Raw genomic sequence first — 26,515 nt, forward strand, 5'->3', positions numbered from 1 at the left:
GACAGCCAGTTTCATCATAGCACTTGATGGTTTTTGTGACTGCACTTGAAGAAACGTTCTAAGTTTTTGACATTTTCCGCATTGACTGACCTTCACGTCTCAAGTAATGATGGACTGTCATTTCTCTTTGCTTATTTGAGCTGTTCTTGCCATAATATGGACTTGGTCTTTTACCAAATAGGGCTATCTTGTCACAACACAACTGATTGGGTCAAACGCATTAGGAAGGAAAGAAATTCCACAAATGAACTTTTAAGAAGTCACACCTGTTAATTGAAATGCATTCCATGACTACCTCATGAAGCTGGTTGAGAGAATGCCAACAGTGGTTACTACATGAATCCACATGTGTTATTTCATAGTTTTGATGTATTCACTATTATTCTATAATTTAGAAAATTATCAAACGTCATTATCAAACATCACGTCACAAACGTCATACGTCACGAGCCAAGATGTGTTTGTCCTGCTAGAACCTTATGGCTGTGAGTGATCACACCTTGCGCATGTGTGCATGCACTTGTGAGTGTGTACAGATGTGTGTGTGTTTGTGCATGTGCTTGTGTCCATGTGTGCGTATATGAGCTACCACACCTGGCCCTTGGTGCCTGCAGTAGAGGACCCGGGGCCCCATTCATTAATGAATGTTTCATAAACACGTCCAGACCCATAGCAGTGACCTATGTTTACAAGTAGGGGGGGGGGGGGGGGGGGGTTCTGGTAAGCCAACATACGGAATTGTTTTAGGATTTGTTTTAGGATTCAAGAATGTGCTCTTGTAGGCTACCCGTGCACGTTGGTCCACACACAAAATCATTTCAGCATCCAAACCCCAACAGTGCAATTCTGCCAATGTCATTAGGCCTCCGCTTGCAGGCTGAATTGAAGCGTCCACTGTTGTCCACGCGCGCCTCGATATCGGCCACTCATCTCCACCTTGTCCACTTCTGTCTTGGTAAAAAGTAAGTGTTCTCGTTGAACCACAATGCAATTTGAAGCATTTACCACCCGGTTTCAAGTCAATTTGCACATTGTTAATGTGGCTGAATGCAGTAATGTTAAATAATGGTGTAGTAGCCTACAGTTTTCTTGGCATTTTGAGTTAATTGTGATAGAGTCACGTTTTACCGGTAAGCGTACCCCCACAAATGTTTTACTTACTTTCACCCCTGTTGCTAACTTGCACTAGCACAATTGCTAACTAGCGTTAGCGTAATGACTAGATGGGGTCATACAGAAAAGCGGAGAGAACACCATCGTGTTCGTGAGACCGATTTTCAGAATGTCGCCTGGTCTGACAAACAGCACTGTAGCTCTGCCACTTTCCACTACAGATGTGGAAGGTCGGCATAGGCGGATGTGGTCGATTCCGCTTCATCCATTACCATGAGCCTGTCCTCCCCAATTAAGGTGCCACCAACCTCCTGTGGTGTAGAGTACAGACCTTAGTGCTGCCTGTCAATGCAATAGAATCCTACGCAGATGCATTCTGCCTACAATAATATCTCTTGCATAGTTAGTTTTGCATAATAAGTATTTCGTAGTTCGTTTTCTTTCTGTATGTTGCATTGAAAGTGGCTAATATTTTGTTGATTAGATCACAATTCTCACAGTAAAGGGAAACATTGATAGTGTTAACTAAATGGGAAACTCTAGTTAAGTGAAGTTCAGTCTCTTGCTTCTCTGTGCATGCTGGTATTTATTTTGCCTGGTGCGACAAGTGTAGCTTAGAGGGAACATTGCAACTCACACATGGTTATGGGCAACAACAAAAAATACACCTGTACTATGTCAGATATAGAGTTGAAATGCATTACATTTTGAGTTTGCATCCCAATATTACACTTTATATTCATCACAAAAATATCTTTATCAATTTTGAAATTATGAAAAATATTAATAACATTGAGGCCAAAGAGGGCGCTTTTGGTCATTGACTGCAGGAAAGGACTACGGATTTTAACTAATCATTGCGCTTACTGTACATACATACAGTATATACATGCCTACTGGTACATACATGTACTGAACTACATGTAATTAATCATTCATGTTTTGGTTCAGGATTTCTTGCTGCTGGAGACCTTTTTTGACACGGAGAGTTAAGTTGATTTGAGAAATGCATAGGGAAATGGACAGATCCTGTGCACACCTTTTTCCACTGATGTTTACTGAATGGTGAAAGAAGAAATGCTGTCTTTCTGCTATCTCTTCCTCTCACTCCTTCTCTTTCTCTCCTCCTTATTGTATAATCTCTCTCCTTTCTATTCCATCTTTCTCACCTTGCCTCTTTCCCACTTCAGCATCTGTCCCTCCTTTTGTCTCTGTCCCAATCCCTGCTTGTCTCTATCCACTTCTCACTCTTTCTATCTTTCTCACTCCCTTTCTCCCCCTCCTCTCTCCTCTCAAAGCAGGGTCTTCTCCCTTCCTGTGCTGTAGCTTGTGTCCAGAGCAGATTGATTAAAGTGAGAGCTGGAGGGAAAGTTAAGGACGGTCAATATTTGTGTCTGCTGCATCCAACTGTAAACACCATAGACTGAAAGAGACTGAGACAGACTTAGGAGGTGTGTGTGTGTGTGTGTGTGTGTGTGTGTGTGTGTGTGTGTGTGTGTGTGTGTGTGTGTGTGTGTGTGTGTGTGTGTGTGTGTGTGTGTGTGTGTGTGTGTGTGTGTGTGTGTGTGTGTGTGTGTGTGTGTGTGTGTGTGTGTGTGTGTGTGTGTGTGTGCCAGAATTTCCCTTCTCTGCTATTTGAAAGTGTTGCCCACATTTTTCTTCACAATACAATAACTATTTTCCCAGGATTATGTTTTATCATTGTGTCTTAGGTAATAACAGTTGTTACATTAACAATAACAATTATGCTGAACTAAAATATAAACGCAACATGCAACAATTTCAAATATTTTTTACTGAGTTTCAGTTCATATAAGGAAATCAGTCAATTGAAATAAATTCATTAGGCCCTAATCTATGGATTTCACATGACTGGGAATACAGATATGCATCTGTTGGTCACAGATACCTTAAAAAAAAGTTAGGGTCGTGGATCAGAAAACCAGTCAGTATCTGGTGTGACCACCATTTGCCTCATGCAGCGCAACACATCTCATGGAACATGGAAGAACTGGGACATTTACAGCATCCAGGAATTGTGTACAGATCCTTGCAACATTGGGCCGCACGACAATGGGCCTCAGGATCTCATCACGTACAGTATCTCTGTGCATTAAAATTGCCATCGATAAAATGCAATTGTGTTCATTGTCCGTAGCTTATGCCTGCCTATACCATAACAGCACCGCCACCATGAGGCCCTCTGTTCACAAAGTGGCATTGTGTTGTGGTTAAAACTGCACATTTTAGAGTGGCCTTTTGTTGTCCCCAGCTCATGGTGCATCTGTGTAATGATCATTCTGTTTAATCAGCTTCTTGATATACCACACCTGTCAGGTGGATGGATTATCTTGGCCATGCAGAAATCTTCACTAAGGGATGTAAACAAATTTGTGCACAACATTTGAGAGAAATAAGCTTTTTGTGTGTATGTGTAACGGATGTGAAATGGCTAGCTAGTTAGCGGGTACGCGCTAATAGCCTTTCAATCGGTTACGTCACTTGCTCTTAGACTTGAAATAGGGTTTCCCCTTGCTCTGCAAGGGCCGCGGCTTTTGTGGAGCGATGGGTAACAACGCTTCGGGGGTGTCAGTTGTTGATGTGTGCAGAGGGTCCCTGGTTCGCGCCCGTGTCGGGGCGAGGGGACGTACTAAAGTTATACTGTTACATTGGTGCCGTGACCCGGATCACTGGTTGCTGCGGAAAAGGAGGAGGTCGAAAGGGGGGTGAGTGTAACGGATCTGAAATGGCTAGCTAATTAGCGGGTACGCGCTAATAGCCTTTCAATCGGTTACGTCACTTGCTCTTAGACTTGAAATAGGGTTTCCCCTTGCTCTGCAAGGGCCGCGGCTTTTGTGGAGCGAATGGGAGGTCGAAAGGGGGGTGAGTGTAACGGATGTGAAATGGCTAGCTAGTTAGCGGGTACGCGCTAATAGCCTTTCAATCGGTTACGTCACTTGCTCTTAGACTTGAAATAGGGTTTCCCCTTGCTCTGCAAGGGCTGCGGCTTTTGTGGAGCGATGGGTAACGACGCTTCGTGGGTGTCAGTTGTTGATGTGTGCAGAGGGTCCCTGGTTCGCGCCCGTGTCGGGGCGAGGGGACGTACTAAAGTTATACTGTTACATATGGAACATTTCTGGGATCTTTTATTTCAGCTCCTGAAACCAACACTTTATATGTTGCGTTTAGATATTGGTTCAGTGTATGTTCTGCCATTGTATTCCAAACAAGGCCTCACCATTTAAGCTATTTATGCAGACTGGCTGGATTGACCAAGAAATCCTAAAGTAAGCTGAGTGGTTGAAACGTCTGCAGTTACACTGGTCAGAAAAGGCCTAGTACGCTATAGTGTTGAGGTTGAACTCTGGAGCTAGTTCAGTTACATTTTAGTATTTTAGCAGACGCTCTTATCCAGAGCGACTTACGGTAGTGAGTGCATACATTTTTGTACTGGTCTTTTGTGGGAATCAAACCCACAACCCTGTCGCCATGCTCTACCAACTGAGCTACATGGGAACAGTTATTTCTCTTTTGGTTCATGTTTTTTAATTGTATTTATTAGAAAAGGCAGATGGATACACGAGGCAGATACCAGTGATGTATTTTTCATGACAAACACACCCTCCTGCTCTCTCTCTCTCTCTCTCTCTCTCTCTCTCTCTCTCTCTCTCTCTCTCTCTCTCTCTCTCTCTCTCTCTCTCTCTCTCTCTCTCTCTCGCTCTCTCCAGCTCTCTCCAGCTCTCTCCAGCTCTCTCCAACTCTCTCCAGCTCTCTCCAGCTCTCTCCATCTCTCTGCTAGTCACAGCCCTCCAACTCTCAGCTCTCTGTTAGTTAAATCTCTCCAACTCTCTCCAGCTCTCCAACTCTCAGCTCTCTGCGAGTCACAGCCCTCCAAATTGAACCAACTTTGAGCTCTCTGCTAGTCAAATCTCTCCAACTCTCTCCAGCTCTCCAACTCTCAGCTCTCTGCTAGTCACAGCCCTAAAACTCTCAGCTCTCTGCTAGTCACAAACCTCCAACCCCCAGCTCTTTGCTAGTCACAGCCCTCACGTGTTCAATTCTCTGCTAGTCACAGCCCTCCAGTGTTCAATTCTCTGCTAGTCACAGGTCTCCAGTGTTCAATTCTCTGCTAGTCACAGCCCTACAGTGTTCAATTCTCTGCTAGTCACAGCCCTCCAGTGTTCAATTCTCTGCTAGTCACAGGTCTCCAGTGTTCAATTCTCTGCTAGTCACAGCCCTACAGTGTTCAATTCTCTGCTAGTCACAGCCCTCCAGTGTTCAATTCTCTGCTAGTCACAGGTCTCCAGTGTTCAATTCTATGCTAGTCACAGGTCTCCAGTGTTCAATTCTATGCTAGTCACAGCCCTCCAGTGTTCAATTCTCTGCTAGTCACAGGTCTCCAGTGTTCAATTCTCTGCTAGTCACAGGTCTCCAACTCCCCCAACCACCTCACAATCAATCTACTCTAATGACTACTTCTAATCACCATAATAACTGACCGTAATTACCTCGTGGTGTTCCGTTGTCTGGCAATCCTTACCTCCAGGAATATTCACTGATAAGTTGTCATCATCCCAACCTTGGAATGCGTGACGGTCAGTTGATCGGAGAGTTGTGTTTTCTGACACTCGATTGGCGTGTTTTTTCCGTGGATGATATGTTGGTAACATACATTAGCAGAATCTGGATCAATCTGAACCTTTTAGATCGGTCTTTTTTCAGTCCTTCACTTGATCCATTACTCTAAGGTTAACAATACATTGTACTTGAACATGGCTGGAAATAGAAAATGGCAGGCAACAGTTTGGAGACATAATAATAAACAATGACATCCCCACACATCCCAGAAAGGCCAAATGGAATGGGAACTGAGCTGCTGTCTATTTTAGATCACTGTTAGTATGAGTAAGCAGCAAGGTTGTTATAGTAAACTGAAGTTAAAATGAAAAACGAATCCTAAATACAGAATTTAGTAAACAAATAGAAATACAACTAATATAAAAACACAAAACTATAATAACCTTGGTCAGCAGTTTAAAAATTAATATAAATAAAAACTAATATAAAAACACAAACTATAATAACCTTGGTAAGCATGCAGTTTGGGGATGCATCTAGGGTGGGTCATAACAATTCAATAAGGGCCACCCTAGAGAGCCACCCTCCAGAGCCACCCTACAGAGCCACTATACAGAGCCACCCTCCAGAGCCACTATACAGAGCCACTATACAGAGCCACCATACAGAGCCACTATACAGAGCCACCCTCCAGAGCCACTATACAGAGCCACTATACAGAGCCGCCATACAGAGCCACTATACAGAGCCACCCTCCAGAGCCACTATACAGAGCCACCCTCCAGAGCCACTATACAGAGCCACTATACAGAGCCACCCTCCAGAGCCACTATACAGAGCCACTATACAGAGCCACTATACAGAGCCACTATACAGAGCCGCCATACAGAGCCACTATACAGAGCCACTATACAGAGCCACCATACAGAGCCACTATACAGAGCCACCATACAGAGCCACCCTACAGAGCCACCCTACAGAGCCACCCTACAGAGCCACCATACAGAGCCACTATACAGAGCCACCATACAGAGCCACCCTACAGAAACACCCTACAGAGCCACCATACAGAGCCACCATACAGAGCCACCATACAGAGCCACTATACAGAGCCACCATACAGAGCCACCATACAGAGCCACCATACAGAGCCACCATACAGAGCCACCATACAGAGCCACCATACAGAGCCACTATACAGAGCCACTATACAGAGCCACCATACAGAAACACCCTACAGAGCCACCATACAGAGCCACCATACAGAGCCACCATACAGAGCCACTATACAGAGCCACCATACAGAAACACCCTACAGAGCCACCATACAGAGCCACCATACAGAGCCACCATACAGAGCCACTATACAGAGCCACCATACAGAAACACCCTACAGAGCCAACATACAGAGCCACCATACAGAGCCACTATACAGAGTCACCATACAGAGCCACCATACAGAGCCACCCTCCAGAGCCACAATACAGAGTCACCCTCCAGAGCCACCATACAGAGCCACCATACAGAGACACCATACAGAGCCACCATACAGAGGTACCATACAGTGCCACCATCCAGAGCCACCCTCCTGAGCCACCATACAGAGCCACCCTCCAGAGCCACCCTCCAGAGCCACGCTCCAGAGCCACCATACAGAGCCACCATACAGAGCCACCATACAGAGCCACCCTACAGAGCCACCCTCCAGAGCCACCATACAGAGCCACTATACAGAGCCACCATACAGAGCCACTATACAGAGCCACCATACAGAGCCACCCTCCAGAGCCACCCTCCAGAGCCACCTTCCAGAGCCACCATACAGAGCCACTATACAGAGCCACCCTCCAGAGCCACCCTCCAGAGCCACCATACAGAGCCACTATACAGAGCCACCATACAGAGCCACTATACAGAGCCACCATACAGAGCCACCCTCCAGAGCCACCCTCCAGAGCCACCCTCCAGAGCCACCATACAGAGCCACCCTCCAGAGCCACCCTCCAGAGCCACCATACAGAGCCACCCTCCAGAGCCACCATACAGAGCCACCCTCCAGAGCCACCCTCCAGAGCCACCCTCCAGAGCCACCCTCCAGAGCATTGAATAGACAGCTCATATCCAACGCATTGAGTTTACCTGTGTATTTCACCTATGATTAGATGTGAAAGCTATTAGATGTGTGCTTGTGAAGGGAAAGGGAACTCACCTCATCAAATGTGTATTATTGTGTTTTCCATACGCTTTAACTGGCCATCAAATAGCTGAATGCTAACCCCAAGGCCAGTAACTTAGTTGACTTTAACAAATTGGGGATGCATCAAATTACATCAAATTCAATTTTGAAGGGGGAAAAAAATGCTGGAGGCAAGCCACCATAGATGGATACATTTTACATTACACTGGCTATTTCTGACTTTTGACCATAAGGCTCAATACACATAGCTTTAATGTCTAGTATGCACACTATATATACAAAAGTATGTGCTACGCCTTCAAATTAGTGGATTCGGCTATTTCAGCCACACACGTTGCTGACGTGTATAAAATCGAGCACACCGCCATGCAATCTCCATAGACAAACATTGGCAGAAGAATGGCCTTACTGAAGAGGTCAGTGACTTTCAATGTGGCACCGTCGTATGATGCCACCTTTCCAACAAGTCAGCTCGTCAAATTTCTGCCCTGCTTGAGCTTCCCCAGTCAACATTAAGTGCTGTTATTGTGAACTAAAAACGTCTAGGAGCAACAACGGCTCAGCCGCGAAGTGGTAGGCCACACAAGCTCACAGAATGGAACCGCCGAGTGCTGATGTGCGTAACGCGTAAGATCATCTGTCCTCGGTTGCAACACTCCCTACCGAGTTCCAAACTGCCTCTGGAAGCAACGTCAGCACAATAACTCTTTGTTGGGAGCTTCATGAACTGGGTTTCTATGGCAGAGCAGATGCACACAAGCCTAAGCTCACCATGCACAATGCCAAGCGTCGGCTGGAGTGGTGTAAAGCTCACCACTATTGGACTCTGGAGCAGTGGAAATGTGTTCTCTAGAGTGATGAATCATGCTTCACCATCTGGCAATTTGATGGACGAATCTGGGTTTGGCAGATGCCAGGAGAACGCTACCTGCCCGAACTCATAGTGCCAACTGTAAAGTTTGGTGGAGGAGGAATAATGTTCTGGGGCTGTTTTTCATGGTTCGGGCTAGGCACCTTAGTTCCAGTGAAGGGAAATCTTAATGATACAGCAGACAATTACATTCTAGACAATTCTGTGCTTCCATCTTGGTGGAAACAATTTGGGGAAGACCCTTTCCTGTTTCAGTATGACAATGACCCCGTGCACAAAGCGAGGTCCATGCAGATATGGTTTGTCGAGTTTGCTGTGGAAGAACTTGACAGGCCTGCACAAAGCCCTGACGTCAACCCCATCGAACACCTTTGGGATAAATTGGAACGCCGACTGCGAGCTAGGACTAATCGCCCAACGTCAGTGTCCTACCTCACTAATGCTGGTGTCTGAATAGAAGCAAGTCTCTGCAGAAATGTTCCAACATCTAGTGGGAATACTTCCCAGAAGAGTAGAGGGAGTTATAGCAGCAAAGAAGGGACCGACTCCATATCAGTGCCCATGGTTTTGGAATGACATGTTTGACGAGCAGGTGTCCACATACGTTTGGACATGTAGTGTATGTGTGTGTTTGAGCTTGTAGCGTGCATCTCTAGTGCCTTTGAGCACTTGGAGTGTTTTTACAAGTGGGGCCAAGGCTATGAAAGGGTTGTGTGTGTGTGTGTGTCTATCTCTCAGGAGTACAAAAGCCTTGCTATGCAGGGAATGGCAGCAGTTATCTAGGCTGTAAAACAGCTATGTTTGGTATCCTCCAACACAATGGCACTTTACTGCCTCAACGCTCACTACATTCTACCCTACCCACTCTCTCTCTCTCTCTCTCTCTCTCTCTCTCTCTCTCTAACAATCACCATGGCAAACACATTAACAAACAATACTAGATTCATTCGTACACACACACACAGAAACACACTGGCAGACAACGTTAGTATTGAACTAGGAATGTTGACATCTTTTGACAGGTCCACAAACAAAGCAGCACATTTCATTTCAGTGTCTAAAGCATTGACAAGATCATAACAACTAAAGTGGTTGCTGTAATAGTGCTCTGTCCAGGCCTAAACCCTGATCGGTCTACATTCAAAATACATTTCTCAGAAAACAAATTGCAAAGTTGTATATTTACCAATGATTCAAGAATCTTAGCAAGACAAGGACGCCTTGAAATGGGGCGGTAATTAAGATCACAAATATCCCCGCCCGCACAAGAGCTGATTTCCATACTTTTTGAATATTTCCTGATAACAATAACAATTTAAAAAATGGTGTGTTATTGGGCCAACAATAGTGGGCGCTGCACACTTCAGCAGACCGGGATCCAATTGGTCAGCACCAGTTGATTTCTTGTTGTCAATTACTAGCAAAGCATCCAGGACTTATTTTTCTGTAAATAGTCTTAAAGAAAATCATTGACTATAATTCCTATGATCATTCAGCAATTTTCCCCTATCAGCATCCAGACCATTATCAAGAGATAGCCCGCTGAAATAAAATGGTGATTAAATGCATCAATGATGGCAGATTTTTCTGTAATGAGGCCAGTGTCTGCATTAATGTGTTGTGGGAGAGAGGAGGAAGTAGAGCCCTTCAGGGATTTGAAAGTTTTTCAGAATTTAGACGGGTTTCCATTAAAATCCGAAAGAGCGGTTACATAATAATCAGATTTAGCCTTTGTGATTTGTCTTAAACAATGATTCCTCAGTTGCTTATTAAAAGCTTGCCAGTCCGGGCCTAAGCTTGTGTTGCTGGCCTTGACCCGAGGATCATCTCTTTTATGAATGACTTCTGATAATTCCGGAGTGCACCAGGCATTCGACTCACCTTTAACCCTTCGTTTTTTTAAAGGATCATGATTATCCAATAGTATTGAAGACATCTGAATAAAGGCTGAAAGCTAAGTCAGGTTCAGGGATAGCTGAAGTACAGTCAAGGTCACTAAAATAAAGATCATGTAAAAAATCCTGTTCACTGAAGTTTTTAAAGTTCCTCTTTCTGATGACACGAGGCTGACAGAAACAATGTGCAATGGTCACTAATATCTTGGGCGAAGCCACCAGTAGAAACACATTACTCTGGTGTATTCATTAGAATAAATCAATCTAGAGTTGTCTTTGAAGGATCTTTAGATTTCGGCCGTGTAGGCTTAGTCACCAGCTGGGTTAGGTTTAGATCATTACACGTGTATTTTAGATTGTCTGAAGCCTGCATTTTCCACTCATAAATTAGGTCACCCAGGATAATAACTTCTGATTTAGTAAAAGAAGACAACAAACTATACTGAACAAAAATATAAACGCAACATGTAAAGTGTTGGTCATATTTCATGAGCTGAAATAAAATATCCCAGAAATGTTCCATATGCAAAAAACATATTTCTCTCAAATGTTGTGCACAAATGTGTTTTCATCCCTGTTAGTGAGCATTTCTCATTTGCCAAGATAATCCATCCACCTGACAGGTGTGTCATATCAAGAAGCTGATTAAACAGCATGATCATTACAGAGGTGCACCTTGTGCTGTGGACAATAAAAGGCCACTGTAAAATGTGCAGTTTTGTCACACAACACAATTGTAACAATCGTTGTTGGAAGGATGGTCGGACCAAGATGCAGCGTGGGGTAGGTTAATATTTTTTTATTAATGATAACCTTTACAAAACAAGAAAGAGTAACAAACGAAACGTACAGCTTTGTAGAGCTAAAGCTACAATACAAAATCAAGATCCCACAACCACAGTGGGGAAAAGGCTGCCTAAATATGATCCCCAATCAGAGACAACGATAGACAGCTGCCTCTGATTGGGAACCATACCAGGCCAACATAGAAATACAAAAACTAGAGTACCCACCCTAGTCACACCCTGACCTAACCAAAATAGAGAATAAAAAGGATCTCTAAGGTCAGGGCGTGACAACAATGCCACAGATGTCTCAATGCGTGTAACACAATGTGTGCAATTTCAAAATCAAATCAAATCAAATTGTATATGTCACATGCAGCGAATACAACAGATATAGACCTTACAGTGAAATGCTTACTTACAAGCCCCTAAACAACAATGCAGTTAAAAAAAAATATGAATAAGAATAAGAAATAAAAGGAACAAGTAATTCGAGGTAATATGTACATGTAGGTAGAGTTATTAAAGTAACTATGCATAGATAATAACAGAGAGCAGTAGCGGCATAAAAGAGGGGGGGGGGGGGGGGCAATGCAAATAGTCTGGGTAGCCTTTTGATTACATGTTCAGGAGTCTTATGGCTTTGGGGTAGAAGCTGTTTAGAAGCCTCTTGGACCTAGACTTGGCACTCCGGTACCGCTTGCCGTGTGGTAGCAGAGAGAACAGTCTATGACTAGATTGGCTGGAGTCTTTGCCAATTTTTAGGGCCTTCCTCTGACACCGCCTGGTATAGAGGTCCTGGATGACAGGAAGCTTGGCCCCAGTGATGTACTGGGCCGTACGCACTACCCTCTGTAGTGCCTTGCGGTCAGATGCCGAGCAGTTGCCATATCAGGCAGTGATGCAACCAGTCAGGATGCTCTCGATGGTGCAGCTGTAGAACCTTTTGAGGATCTGAGGACCCATGCCAAATCTTTTCAGTCTCCTGAGGGGGAATAGGTTTTGTCGTGCCCGCTTCATGTCATGGTGTGCTTGGACCATGTTAGTTTGTTGATGATGTGAATACCAAGGAACTTGAAGCTCTCAACCTGCTCCAATATAGCCCTGTCGATGAGAATGGGGCCATGCTCGGTCCTCCTTTTCCTGTAGTCCACAATCGTCTCCTTTATCTTGATCACGTCAAAGGAGAGGTTGTTGTCCTGGCACCACATGGCCAGGTCTCTGACCTCCTCCCTATAGGCTGCCTCGTCGTTGTCGATGATTAGGCCTACCACTGTTGTGTCATCGGCAAACTTAATGATGGTGCTGGAGTCGTGCCTGGCCGTGCAGTCATGAGTGAACAGGGAGTACAGGAGGGGACTGAGCATGCACCCTTCAGGGGCACCCGTGTTGAGGATCAGTGTGGTGGATGTGTTGTTACCTACCCTTACCACCTGGGGGTGGCCCGTCAGGAAGTCCAGGATCCCGCTGCAGAGAGGTGTTTCGTCCCAGGATCCTTAGCTTATTGATGAGCTTTGAGGGCACTATGGTGTTGAACGCTGAACTGTAGTCAATGAAAAGCATTCTCACATAGGTGTTCCTTTTGTCCAGTAGGTGTACCTGTACCTAATCAACTAAGTTCAATGTTAGCTAACTAGCTAACATTAGGCTATAACTAGTAATGCAAATTGCTTTCTGAGATACAAATAATAGTACTACACAGATCATGTAATCATATGGTGAAGTGAAGTATTTTGTTTTGACATGTAAGTTATCTAGCTAGCTAAACAATGAACCATAATCCCAACCCATAAAGTACTCGCAATACAAACCGATTGTCATAGCTAGTCACCATGCATGCAATGCTGTAGTATGAATCTGCAGGTAGCTAAAGCTAACCAGCTAGGTTCAGTGTTAGCTAACTAGCTAACATTAGACTATAACTAGCCATGCAAATGGATTTCTGCGATGCAAATAATATTACTACACAGATTATACACATTACGTTAGCTAGCTAGCTAACAGTACGCTTTAACTTTCTGACAAAATTAGAAACGTATAATATCTGAAAATGTAGCTAGACTCTTACCTGTATACATGGATGAACGCTTCTCTCTCTCTGTCACGGATGCCATGGTTTCCCTAAGTTTGAAGATGTAATCCGGAGGTCAGGTGTTTTATACGACAGCCTTTTTTAATCTCTTTTCGACCCCCTCCGCATATTGCAATCAAACTCCAGAATTTTCATACTCTGCTTCGATCGGGCATTCCACTGATTTCAAAACTCTGCCAACTGTTGATTGCCGTTTCTGTTGAAACACTGTTAATTGCTGTTTCTTCCCCATCATTGTCAACAGAAGACTCTACAATGTCTGGTTCACTTAAAATGTTTTACCTAAATCTGGGATTTCCTCATCGTCTGATTCACTTTCAGAGTCAGAGTCAGCATGGCACGATCATCCTCCAGAAAGTAGTCCATCACAACTTTTTCCCACTGATCTTTGTCAACAGTGTCTGCTAAATTCAGAGCAGCAATGTTGTTGAGAGCAAAATAATCACTTTTGCAGTTCTCTATGATATCTTTCAAAAAGGCCATGGTAACAAGGATAATCAACACATACTGAGCAGCTCATGTTATAGACAGAAGTCTGCTACATGGCAGACCAATCTGAACTCATCTCTTGGCATTTCCAGGCCGTCTTTTATCTCAGCCAATCATGGCTAGCGGGAAGGTTTCTGACTTTTCCGTGTTTAAACCAACTAGGCTCGTAATTGAACAATTGTATTCGTATTTACAGATGGCAAACAAGTTTGTTATTAATGCACATGAATGTTCACATGTTCCAGAAGGCATTTCAGCTCCCCAAAAATGCATTTAGATTTTATTTTTAAATGTTTAAATGTTTAAATGTTTAAATGTTTAAATGCCTCTCCTGTGAAGTAGTGACATGCGACATATGACTAGCTTCCTGAAACGGGTCACAAACGGGTCACAATCGAAGGGAGTCTCCAATTCAAATAAGCTATGTTCAATAGGCAGTTGCAGGCCTTGTCTGATGGTTGATACTGACATAGTTGGTATGGCTATAAGATTGCATAGAACTGCACCATTTGGTCTATCCCTATTTGTAATGGAGGAGAGAGTAGAAATTGGAATTACTTTTCCAAGGTTGGCACCATAGGGCCCGAGGCCGCAGCAAATGTCAGTATGAGGAACTCTCAGAGTAATCAATGATGGAATGTTATAAACTGACCTGCATGGGTTTTGGTTGCCATCGTGCACGGGGTATGGTAGTGGGCAGTGGTGGAAAAAGTACCCAACTGTCATAGTTGAATAAAAGTAAAGATACCTTAATAGAAAATGACTCAAGTAAAAGTTAAAGTCACCCAGTAAAATACTACTTGAGTAAAAGTCTAAAAGTATTTGGTTTAAAATATACTTAAGTATCAAAAGTAAAAGTATAATAATTTCAAATCCCTTAAATTAAGCAACCCAGATGGCACCATTTTCTTGTTTTTTTTATTTACGGAAAGCCAGGGGCACACTCCAACAATTCAATTCAATTCAAGGGGCTTTACTGGCTTGGGAAACATATGTTAACATTGCCAAAGCAAGTGAAGTAGATAATATACAAAAGTGAAATAAACAATAAAAATGAACAGTAAACATTACACTCACAATTGTTCCAAAAGAATAAAGACATTACAAATGTCATATTATGTTTACACTCAGACATCACTTACAAACGAAGCATTTGTGTTTAGTGAGTCCGCCAGATCAGAGGCAGTAGGGATGACCGGGGATGTTCTGTTGATAACAGCAAGAATTAGACCATTTTCCTGTCCTGCTAAGCATTCAAAATGTAAAGAGTACTTTTGGTTGTCTAGGAAAATTGATGCAGTAAAAAGTACACTATTTTCTTAAAACTTTGAGATCAGTGTCCCTTCCACGGGACGGTTGAGCTAACGTAGGCTAATGCGATTAGCATGAGGTTGTAAGTAACAAGAACATTTCACAGGACATAGACATATCTGATATTGGCAGAAAGCTTAAATTCTTGTTAATCTAACTGCACTGTCCAATTCACATTAGCTACTACAGTGAAATAATACCATGCTATTGTTTGAGGAGAGTGCAACATTTTGAATTAGGCACATTTGGGCAGTCTTGATACAACATGTTGAACAGAAATGCAATGGTTCATTAAATCAGTCTAAAACTTTGCACATACACTGATGCCATCGAGTGTCCAAAATCTAAATTGCACCTGGGCTAGAATAATACACTATGGCCTTTCTCTTGCATTTCAAAGATGATGGCACAAAAAAAATACAAAATAATGGTTTTTTTTTTCTTTGAATTATCTTTTACCAGATCTATTGTGTTATATTCTACTACATTCCTTTCACATTTCCATAAACTTCAAAGTGTTTCCTTTCAAAAGGTACCAAGAATATGCATATCCTTGCTTCAGGGCCTGAGCTACAAGGCAGTTAGATTTGGGTATGTCATTTTAGGCGAAAATTGAAAAAAAGGGGCTAATCCTTAAGAGGTTTTTAAGGAATGTAGTGAAGTAAAAGTAAAAGTAGTCAAAAATATACATGGTAAAGTAAAATACAGATACCGCAAAAAAACATCTTAAGTAGTACTTTAAAGTATTTTTACTTAAGTACTTTACAGCACTGGTAGTAGGTACCAGGCTCACTGGTTTGAATGTCAAGAACAGCAGCGATGCTGGGTTTTTCACTCTCAACAGTCTCCCATGTGTATCAAGAATGGTCCACCGCCCGATGGACATCCAGCCAACTTGACCCAACTGTGGGAGTCAACATGGGCCAGCATCCCTGTGGAACGCTTTCGACACCTTGTAAAGTCTATTCCCCGACAAATTGAGGCTGTTCTGAGGGCAAAAGGGGGTGCCACTACAATATTAGGAAGGTGTTCCTTGTTTTGTACACTCGGTGTGTTAGTCTCAGCATTATTAAGTTATGTGAAAAATACATCAACTTACAGTGCAGTAAAACCAGGGTTTAAGTTGTTAGAATGTCAGCTTCTATTGCAGTGACCCACCTTCCTGGACAGGTGAGTTTAAATTGGTATCATGGTTTAAAGTGGGTCCAGGGGTTAAATACCAGGCGTTAAAATGTTAAAATATCAGAGGGAGTACGAGTGATAAAATCACAAAATTATCGAGGTATACTACAATGTGTAGTATAGTATTCTACAACAGTGATCTACAGTATAGTAATCTACAGTATACTACAGTTTACTACATAATTATATAGTAAATACTGCAGTATTCTATTGTAAACTGTAGCATTTTTATGTGTGTTTGTGAATACCTTGAGTGTGTGTGTACGTGTGTGTTTGTGGGCGTTAGTGACTTAGTCCTATGTGACGCTCTACACATTGCTTTACGTAATGAGGGGATTTTGCCTCTCCTCCATCTCCTCCTCTAATTTCTTCCTCCCTCCCTTCCTCTTCTTTCTCATTGTTGCTATCATCCTCTTCTTCCTTCTCCTCCTCCTCCTCTCTCTCACTCCTGTCTCTCCGAAGTCAAGCCGTGAGTTTTTGTCAGAAAGGAACAAGTGATCTAGCTCTCTCCTTTCCTCCCTTTCTTTCTCTCTCTCTCCCTCCCCTTCCGTCTCTCTCTCTCCCTCCCTCCCTCTCCCTCTCTCTCTCTCTCTCCCTCCCCTTCCGTCTCTCTCTCGCACTCTCTCTCTCTCTCTCTCTCTCTCTCTCTCTCTCTCTCTCTCTCTCTCTCTCTCTCTCTCTCTCTCTCTCTCTCTCTCTCTCTCTCTCTCTCTCTCTCTCTCTCTCTCTCTCCTTCTCTCTCTCTCTCTCCCTCCCTCCCTCTCCCTCTCTCTCTCTCTCTCTCTCTCTCTCTCTCTCTCTCCCTCCCCTTCCGTCTCTCTCCCGCACTCTCTCTCCCTCTCTCTCTCTCTCTCCCTCCCTCTGCTCAACATTCCTCTTTCTCCTGTTCGATCACTCCCCCCTCTCTCTCTCTCTCTCTCTCTCTCTCTCTCTCTCTCTCTCTCTCTCTCTCTCTCTCTCTCTCTCTCCCTGTCTCTGGTTCACACCCTCCTCTGCTCTCCCGATCAGTCTATATGTGAAGGGAGTTCCGTATGGTTACAGACTCGGCTGGTGGAAGAAGTCAAAGCAAGGTAGGGGCACACACCTCCCCCTCTCCTTTTTCCTCTCTATTTCTTCCCCTATCGCTAGTTCCCTCTTTCTTTCCCTCTGTCATTTCTTTGAGAATTCAGAGATTAAGATGTTTCCTCAGCTGTTTGAAAGACATTCTCACACTCTCTCAGCTCAGTTTATTCTCCCTCTCTCTCTCTCCCTATTGCTATTTCAGCCTTTTTCACTCTCTTTCTCTCTCTCCCACTTGCTCACTCTATCTCTGTCTCTCTTAGTCACCATGCATACATCTGCTGCATGTTGTGAGGTGATGTCTACTGTAGTATATGAGGGGTCAAACCCTGTCTTTATTATCAAGTCATTTGTGATTGTGGTTTGGGTTAAATAGAGATTGTCTGTGATACAGATAGATATACTGTTGCGTGTGTATGAAAGAGTGTGTGAGATACAGAGAGTGGTAGAAAGGAAGATCTGAATCTTTATCTGGTTTTCTCTTACAGACAGAGCACTCCTTACTGAAGGAAAAACTAAATAACTGTCGAAAAAATGTGTCAGTAGGTGTGTATGTGCGCGTTCTGGCGTGTGTGTGTAGCTGGCAGTGTGGTATAGCTGGCAGTGTGGTAGTATTTAGGTGGTCTTGTTTATGGCAGTGTGGTAGTATTTAGGTGGTCTTGTCTAAGGCAGTGTGGTAGTATTTAGGTGCTCTTGTCTAAGGCAGTGTGGTAGTATTTAGGTGGTCTTGTCTAAGGCAGTGTGGTAGTATTTAGGTGCTCTTGTCTAAGGCAGTGTGGTAGTATTTAGGTGCTCTTGTTTATGGCAGTGTGGTAGTATTTAGGTGGTCTTGTCTAAGGCAGTGTGGTAGTATTTAGGTGCTCTTGTTTATGGCAGTGTGGTAGTATTTAGGTGGTCTTGTCTATGGCAGTGTGGTAGTATTTAGGTGCTCTTGTCTATGGCAGTGTGGTAGTTTTAGGTGCTCTTGTTTATGGCAGTGTGGTAGTATTTAGGTGGTCTTGTCTATGGCAGTGTGGTAGTTTTAGGTGCTCTTGTCTATGGCAGTGTGGTAGTTTTAGGTGCTCTTGTTTATGGCAGTGTGGTAGTATTTAGGTGGTCTTGTCTAAGGCAGTGTGGTAGTATTTAGGTGCTCTTGTTTATGGCAGTGTGGTAGTTTTAGGTGGTCTTGTCTATGGCAGTGTGGTAGTTTTAGGTGCTCTTGTCTAAGGCAGTGTGGTAGTATTTAGGTGGTCTTGTCTATGGCAGTGTGGTAGTATTTAGGTGCTCTTGTTTATGGCAGTGTGGTAGTATTTAGGTGGTCTTGTCTATGGCAGTGTGGTAGTTTTAGGTGCTCTTGTCTAAGGCAGTGTGGTAGTATTTAGGTGCTCTTGTTTATGGCAGTGTGGTAGTTTTAGGTGGTCTTGTCTATGGCAGTGTGGTAGTTTTAGGTGCTCTTGTCTAAGGCAGTGTGGTAGTATTTAGGTGCTCTTGTCTATGGCAGTGTGGTAGTTTTAGGTGGTCTTGTCTATGGCAGTGTGGTAGTTGTAGGTGCTCTTGTTTATGGCAGTGTGGTAGTTTTAGGTGCTCTTGTCTAAGGCAGTGTGGTAGTATTTAGGTGCTCTTGTTTATGGCAGTGTGGTAGTTTTAGGTGCTCTTGTCTATGGCAGTGTGGTAGTTTTAGGTGCTCTTGTTTATGGCAGTGTGGTAGTATTTAGGTGGTCTTGTCTATGGCAGTGTGGTAGTTTTAGGTGCTCTTGTCTATGGCAGTGTGGTAGTTTTAGGTGCTCTTGTCTATGGCAGTGTGGTAGTATTTAGGTGGTCTTGTCTATGGCAGTGTGGTAGTATTTAGGTGCTCTTGTCTAAGGCAGTGTGGTAGTATTTAGGTGGTCTTGTCTATGGCAGTGTGGTAGTTTTAGGTGCTCTTGTCTAAGGCAATGTGGTAGTATTTAGGTGCTCTTGTTTATGGCAGTGTGGTAGTTTTAGGTGCTCTTGTCTATGGCAGTGTGGTAGTTTTAGGTGCTCTTGTCTATGGCAGTGTGGTAGTTTTTAGGTGCTCTTGTCTAAGGCAGTGTGGTAGTATGTAGGTGCTCTTGTTTATGGCAGTGTGGTAGTTTTAGGTGCTCTTGTCTATGGCAGTGTGGTAGTTTTCGGTGCTCTTGTCTATGGCAGTGTGGTAGCTTTTAGGTGCTCTTGTCTATGGCAGTGTGGTAGTTTTTAGGTGCTCTTGTCTAAGGCAGTGTGGTAGTTTTAAGTGCTCTTGTCTAAGGCAGTGTGGTAGTTTTAGGTGCTGTTGTCTATGGCAGTGTGGTAGTTTTTATGTGCTCTTGTCTAAGGCAGTGTGATAGTTTTTAGATGCTCTTGTCTAAGGCAGTGTGGTCGTTTTTAGGTGCTCTTGTCTAAGGCAGTGTGGTAGGTTTAGGTAATGTTGTCTATGGCAGTGTGGTCGTTTTTAGGTGCTCTTGTCTAAGGCAGTGTGGTAGCTTTTAGGTGGTCTTGTCTATGGCAGTGTGGTAGTTTTAGGTGCTGTTGTCTATGGCAGTGTGGTAGTTTTAGGCGCTCTTGTCTATGGCAGTGTGGTAGTTTTAGGTGGTCTTGTCTAAGGCAGTGTGGTAGGTTTAGGTGCTGTTGTCTATGGCAGTGTGGTAGTTTTAGGTGCTGTTGTCTATGGCAGTGTGGTAGTTTTAGGTGCTGTTGTCTAAGGCAGTGTGGTAGTTGTAGGTGCCGTTGTCTATGGCAGTGTGGTAGTTTTAGGTGCTGTTGTCTAACGCAGTGTGGTAGTTTTAGGTGCTCTTGTCCAAGGCAGTGTAGTAGTTTTAGGTGCTCTTGTCTATGGCAGTGTGGTAGTTTTAGGTGGTCTTGTCTAAGGCAGTGTGGTAGTTTTTAGGTGCTGTTGTCTATGGCAGTGTGGTAGTTTTTGGTGCTCTTGTCTATGGCAGTGTGGTAGTTTTAGGTGCTGTTGTCTAAGGCAGTGTGGTAGTTTTAGGTGCTCTTGTCTATGGCAGTGTGGTAGTATTTAGGTGGTCTTATCTATGGCAGTGTTGCAGTTTTTAGGTGCTCTTGTCTAAAGCAGTGTGGTAGTTTTTAGGTGCTCTTGTCTAAGGCTGTGTGGTAGATTTAGGTGCTCTTGTCTAAGTCAGTGTGGTAGGTTTTAGGTGCTCTTGTCTAAGGATGTGTGGTAGGTTTTAGGTGTTCTTGTCTAAGGCAGTGTGGTAGTATTTAGGTGCTCTTGTCTAAGGCAGTGTGGTAGTCTTTAGGCGCTCTTGTCTATGGCAGTGTGGTAGTTTTAGGTGGTCTTGTCTAAGGCAGTGTGGTAGGTTTAGGTCCTGTTGTCTATGGCAGTGTGGTAGTTTTAGGTGCTGTTGTCTATGGCAGTGTGGTAGTTTTAGGTGCTGTTGTCTAAGGCAGTGTGGTAGTTGTAGGTGCCGTTGTCTATGGCAGTGTGGTAGTTTTAGGTGCTGTTGTCTAACGCAGTGTGGTAGTTTTAGGTGCTCTTGTCCAAGGCAGTGTAGTAGTTTTAGGTGCTCTTGTCTAAGGCAATGTGGTAGTATTTAGGTGTTCTTGTCTAAGGCAATGTGGTAGTTTTATGTGCTCTTGTCTATAGCAGTTTGGTAGTATTTAGGTGCTCTTGTCTAAGGCATTCACATAGTTTTTAGGTGCTCTTGTCTAAGGCAGTGTGGTAGGTTGTAGGTGCTCTTGTCTAAGGCAGTGTGGTAGTTTTTAGGTGCTCTTGTCTAAGGCAGTGTGGTAGGTTTTAGGTGCTCTTGTCTTGCTCTTGTGTAAGGCAGTGTGGCAGTATTTATTTGCTCTTGTCTAAGGCAGTGTGGTAGTTTTTAGGTGCTCTTGTCTAAGGCAGTGTGGTAGTATTTAGGTGCTCTTGTCTAAGGCAATGTGGTAGTTTTTAGGTGCTCTTGTCTAAGGCAGTGTGGTAATATTTAGGTGCTCTTGTCTAAGTCAGTGTGGTAGTTTTTAGGTGGTCTTGTCTAAGTCAGTGTGGTAGTATTTAGGTGCTATTGTCTAAGGCAATGTGGTAGTTTTTAAGTGCTCTTGTCTAAGGCAGTGTGGCAGTAAATACTACCAGTATTTAGCTGCTCTTGTCTAAGGCAGTGTGGTAGTTTTTAGGTGCTCTTGTCTAAGGCAGTGTGGTAGTATTTAGGTGCTCTTGTCTAAGGCAATGTGGTCGTTTTTAAGTGCTCTTGTCTAAGGCAGTGTGGTAATATTTAGGTGCTCTTGTCTAAGGCAGTGTGGTAGTTTTTAGGTGGTCTTGTCTAAGTCAGTGTGGTAGTATTTAGGTGCTCTTGTTTAAGGCAATGTGGTAGTTTTTAGGTGCTCTTGTCTAAGGCAGTGTGGCAGTATTTATTTGCTCTTGTCTTGCTCTTGTCTAAGGCAGTGTGGTAGTAGAGCCATGATGTGACCACACTCTGTAGGGACTGATAGGGTTACTTCTGCGGCAAGGACATCTCGCTGTGTGCCTATACCTCCACCGCTGACTCGCTGTTGGGGCTTGCGTGTAAGCAGCCGTGTAGGTGTGTGTGTGTGTGTGTGTGTGTGTGTGTGTGTGTGTGTGTGTGTGTGTGTGTGTGTGTGTGTGTGTGTGTGTGTGTGTGTGTGTGTGTGTGTGTGTGTGTGTGTGTGTGTGTGTGTGTGTGGGTGTGTGGGTGTGTGTGTGTGCGTGCGTGCGTGTCTTTCCATTTAAGCAATGGAAAGTGCGTCTACAATCTGTTTATAGGTACTAACTCATATTAGAGGTGTGCTACTTCCCCCCCTCCCTCCCATTGTTCCTCCTTTCCCTGGGCAGGTAGTACAATGGATTGGTGTCAGTCCGAGCGATGGAAAGGGCAGGAAGCAGAAGAGAGCAGAACCCAAAGAGAACTTCAACGAGGTAGGAGCCCCTTTAAATAGACCTCTATCTCACGCTCTCATGGTCTCAGTGTGTTCTGTCTGTCAGACACACTGCTTCCTAGTGGACTCTCGCTAAGGCTGTCTGCTCTCTCTCTCTTTCTCTCTCTTTCTCTGTCCCTCTCTCTGTGCAAGTGTACGTGCGAACATGTGTGCATGCATGCGTGTGTGCATGTCTTTACCTAATCTGCATGTCACTGGGTTTTGGGCCAAGGTCAGGTATCAGGATCAGGGATTAGAGGTCAGAGATTAGCTGAGGTCAGAGTGTGTGTTAATGAGGAATTCCCTAAGGACAACACACACACACCTGCATCACTAACGAGCAAGAACCAATCTCTAACCCACCGAGGGTTAGGAACCTTCAGCCTATATTTCCTGCCTGAGATAATGAACCTCATGGGTTAGCTGCTACTGACCATTTTAAATGGAGGCTTTAGCTTGTCACAATATAGTATAAAACAATATAGTTTAAAAACTTGTAGCCCTGGTTGTCCTGAAAAGAAAATGGTAAAACTCTTCATTGTGAGGCTAAATATACTGAGTGTACAAAACATTATGAACACCTGCTCTTTCCATGATAGACTGACCAGGTGAATCCAGATGAAATCTATGATCACTTATTGATGTCACTTGTTAAACCCACTTCAATCAGTGTAGATGAAGGGGAGGAGACAGGTTAAAGAAGGATTTTTAAGCCTTGAGACAATTGAGACATGGATTGTGTATGTGTGGAATTCAGAAGGTGAATGGGCAAGACAAAACATGTAAGTGCCTTTGAACGGGGTATGGTAGTAGGTACCAGGTGCACCGGTTTGAGTGTGTCAAGAACTGCAACGCTGCTGGGTCAATAGTTTCCTGTGTGTGTCAAGAATGTTCCACCATCCAAAGGACATCCAGCCAACTTGACACAACTGTGGGAAGCATTGGAGTCAACATGGGCCAGCATCCCTGTGAACACTTTTGACACCTTGTAGAGACCATTCCCCGAATAATTGAGGCTGTTCTGAGGGCAAAAGGAAGTGCAACTCAATAGTAGGAAGGTGTTCCTAATGTTTTGTACGCTCAGTGTTTGTCAACGTGTGTCAAATTTGTACGTTGTAAGTTAAAGTCACTTTGTGTGTGTGTAATTAGTTCCACAGCCATTTTTGCAGGTAAGATGCCCAAATAATAATTTCTAGTTGAATGAACATATGAGACAATTTGAGCAAACACATGATTTTAAGTTGACTGAATTTCTGCCTAGGTTTTCTCATTTTGGAGCTAAAGTTAGGCCAACTAAAAATGTTAAGTTCAGGTAGCACTTTGACCGAAAAGTTGAGTAAACAAAAAAGAAGCTGTCGAACCAGTTAATTAATAATATTTACAGTTGAAGACGGAAGTTTACATACACTTAGGTTGGAGTCATTAAAAATAGTTTTTCAACCACTTGTTCACAAACTATAGTTTTGGCAAGTCAGTTAGGACATCTACTTTGTGCATGAGACAAGTAATTTTTCCAACAATTGTTAACAGACAGATTATTTCACTTATAATTCTTTGTATCACAATTCCAGTGGGTAAGAAGTTTACATACACTAAGTTGACTGTGCATTTTAACAGCTTGGAAAATTCCAGAAAATTATGTCATGGCTTTAGATGCTTCTGATAGGCTAATTGACATCATTTGAGTCAATTGGAGGTGTACCTGTGGATGTTTTTCAAGGCCTACCTTCAAACTCAGTGCCTCTTTGCTTGACGTCATGGGAAAATCAAAAGAAATCAGCCAAGACCTCAGAAAAGAAAATTGCAGACCTCCACAAGTCTGGTTCATCCTTGGGAACAATTTCCAAATGCCTGAAGGTACCACGTTCATCTGTACAAACAATAGTACGCAAGTATAAACACCATGGGACCACGCAGCCGTCATACCTCTCAGGAAGGAGACTCGTTCTGTCTCCTAGGGATGAAGGTACTTTGGTGCAAAAAATGCAAATCAATCCCAGAACAACAGCAAAGGACCTTGTGAAGATGCTGTAGGAAACAGGTACAGAACCATCTATATCCACAGTAAAACGAGTCCTATATCGACGTAACCTGAAAGGCCACTCAGCAAGGAAGAAGGAACTATTGGATATAAGAGCAACGTCAACTTACCAACATTACGACCAGGAAGACTTTGCCGAAGCGGATCCTCTGTTTGGTCCACCACCCAGGACAATACATCGGATCCCAGCAGGCGACCCAAAACAACAGTGCAGAAGGGGTAGATGGAGCGGTCTTCTGGTCAGGCTCCCTAGATGGGCACATTGCCCACCGCTCCCGGGTATACTACTAGCCAATGCCCAGTCTCTTGACAGCAAGGTAGACGAAATCCGAGCAAGGGTTGCCTTCCAGAGAGACGTCAGAGATTGTAACATTCTCTGTTTCACGGATACATGGCTCACTCGCGATACGTTATCAGAGTTGGTACAGCCACCTGGTTTCTTCACGCATCGCGCCGACAGAAACAAACATCTCTCTGGTAAGAAGAAGGGCGGGGGTGTATGCCTTATGATTAACGAGTCGTGGTGTGATCATAAGAACATACAGGAACTCAATGAGGTAGACATGACCTAGAATTCCTTACAATCAAATGCCGACCGCATTATCTACCAAGAGAATTCTTGATTATAATCATAGTCGTGTACATCCCCCCAAGCAGACACCTCAACGGCCCTGAAAGAACTTCATTGGACTCTATGTAAACTGGAAACCACATATCCTGAGGCTGCATTTATTGTAGCTGGGGATTTTAACAAAGCTGATCTGAAAACAAGGCTCCCTAAATTTTATCAGCATATCGAAAGCGTGACCTGGGCTGGAAAAATTCTTGATCATTGTTACCCCTCGCCCTCCTTTCGGCAAATCTGACCACGACTCCATCTTGTTGCTCCCAGACTATAGACAGAAACTAAAACAGGAAACGCCCATGCTCAGGTCTGTTCAACGCTGGTCTGACCAATCTGATTCCACGCTTCAAGATTACTTCGATCACGTGGACTGGGCTATGTTCCAGATAGCGTCGAACAACAACATTGATGTATACGCTAATTCGGTGAGCGAGTTCATCGGCAAGTGCATCGATGATGTTGTACCCACGGTGACAATTTAAACCTTCCCCAACCAGAAACCGTGGATTGATGGCAGCATTCGCCCAAAACTGAAAGCGCGAACCACTGCTTTTAATCATGGCAAGGCGACCGGAAACATGACCGAATACAAAACAGTGTATTGCCTCCGCAAGGCAATCAAACAAGCTAAGCGTCAGTATAGAGACAAAGTAGAGTCGCAATTCAAAGGCTCAGACACGAGAGGTATGTGGCAGGGTCTACAGTCAGTCACGGACTACAAAAAGAAAACCAGCCAAGTCGCGGACCCGATGTCTTGCTCCCAGACAAATTAATCAACTTCTTTGCTCGCTTTGAGGACAATACAGTGCCACCGACATGGCCCGCTACCAAAACCTGCGGACTCTCCCTCACCGCAGCCAACGTGAGTAAAACATTTAAACGTGTTAACCCTCGCAAGGCTGCCGGCCCAGACGGCATCAATAGCCGCGTCCTCAGAGCATGCGCAGACCAGCTGGCTGGTGTGTTTACGGACATATTCAATCAATCCCTATCCCAGTCTGCTGTTCCCACATGCTTCAAGAGGTCCACCATTGTTCCTGTTCCCAAGAAAGCTAAGCTACCTTAGCTAAACTGGTAGCAGGTATATCTCTCTGGTCACCCCCAAAGCCAATTCCTCCTTTGGCTTCCTCTCCTTCCAGTTCTCTGCTGCCAATGACCGGAACGAACTACAAAAATCTCTGAAACTGGAAACACTCATCTCCCTCACTAGCTTTAAGCACCAGCTGTCAGAGCAGCTCACAGATTACTGCACCTGTACATAGCCCATCTATAATTAGCCCAAACAACTACCTCTTCCCCTACTGTATTTATTTATTTATATATTTTGCTCCTTTGCACCCCATTATTTCTACTTTGCACATTCTTCCACTGCAAATCTACCATTCCAGTGTTTTACTTGCTATATTGTATTTACCTTGCC

General features: G+C 43.9%; 1 protein-coding gene across 2 annotated transcripts in view; it reads left to right on the plus strand.

Moving 5' to 3' along the window:
* Window positions 1–17,465: 17,465 nt before the first annotated feature.
* Window positions 17,466–26,515, plus strand: part of LOC139545123 (aminopeptidase O-like) — a 108,092-nt gene continuing 99,042 nt past the window's right edge. For both annotated transcript variants that reach the window (XM_071352537.1, XM_071352538.1), the window contains exons 1-2: window positions 17,466–17,583; window positions 22,347–22,430. In XM_071352537.1, the coding sequence (XP_071208638.1) occupies window positions 17,545–17,583; window positions 22,347–22,430 (123 nt within the window). In that variant the 5' untranslated portion in view covers window positions 17,466–17,544. The remainder of the gene's footprint in view (window positions 17,584–22,346; window positions 22,431–26,515) is intronic.

This window comes from Salvelinus alpinus, chromosome 19, assembly GCF_045679555.1.
Source record: "Salvelinus alpinus chromosome 19, SLU_Salpinus.1, whole genome shotgun sequence".
Lineage (NCBI taxonomy): Eukaryota > Metazoa > Chordata > Actinopteri > Salmoniformes > Salmonidae > Salvelinus > Salvelinus alpinus.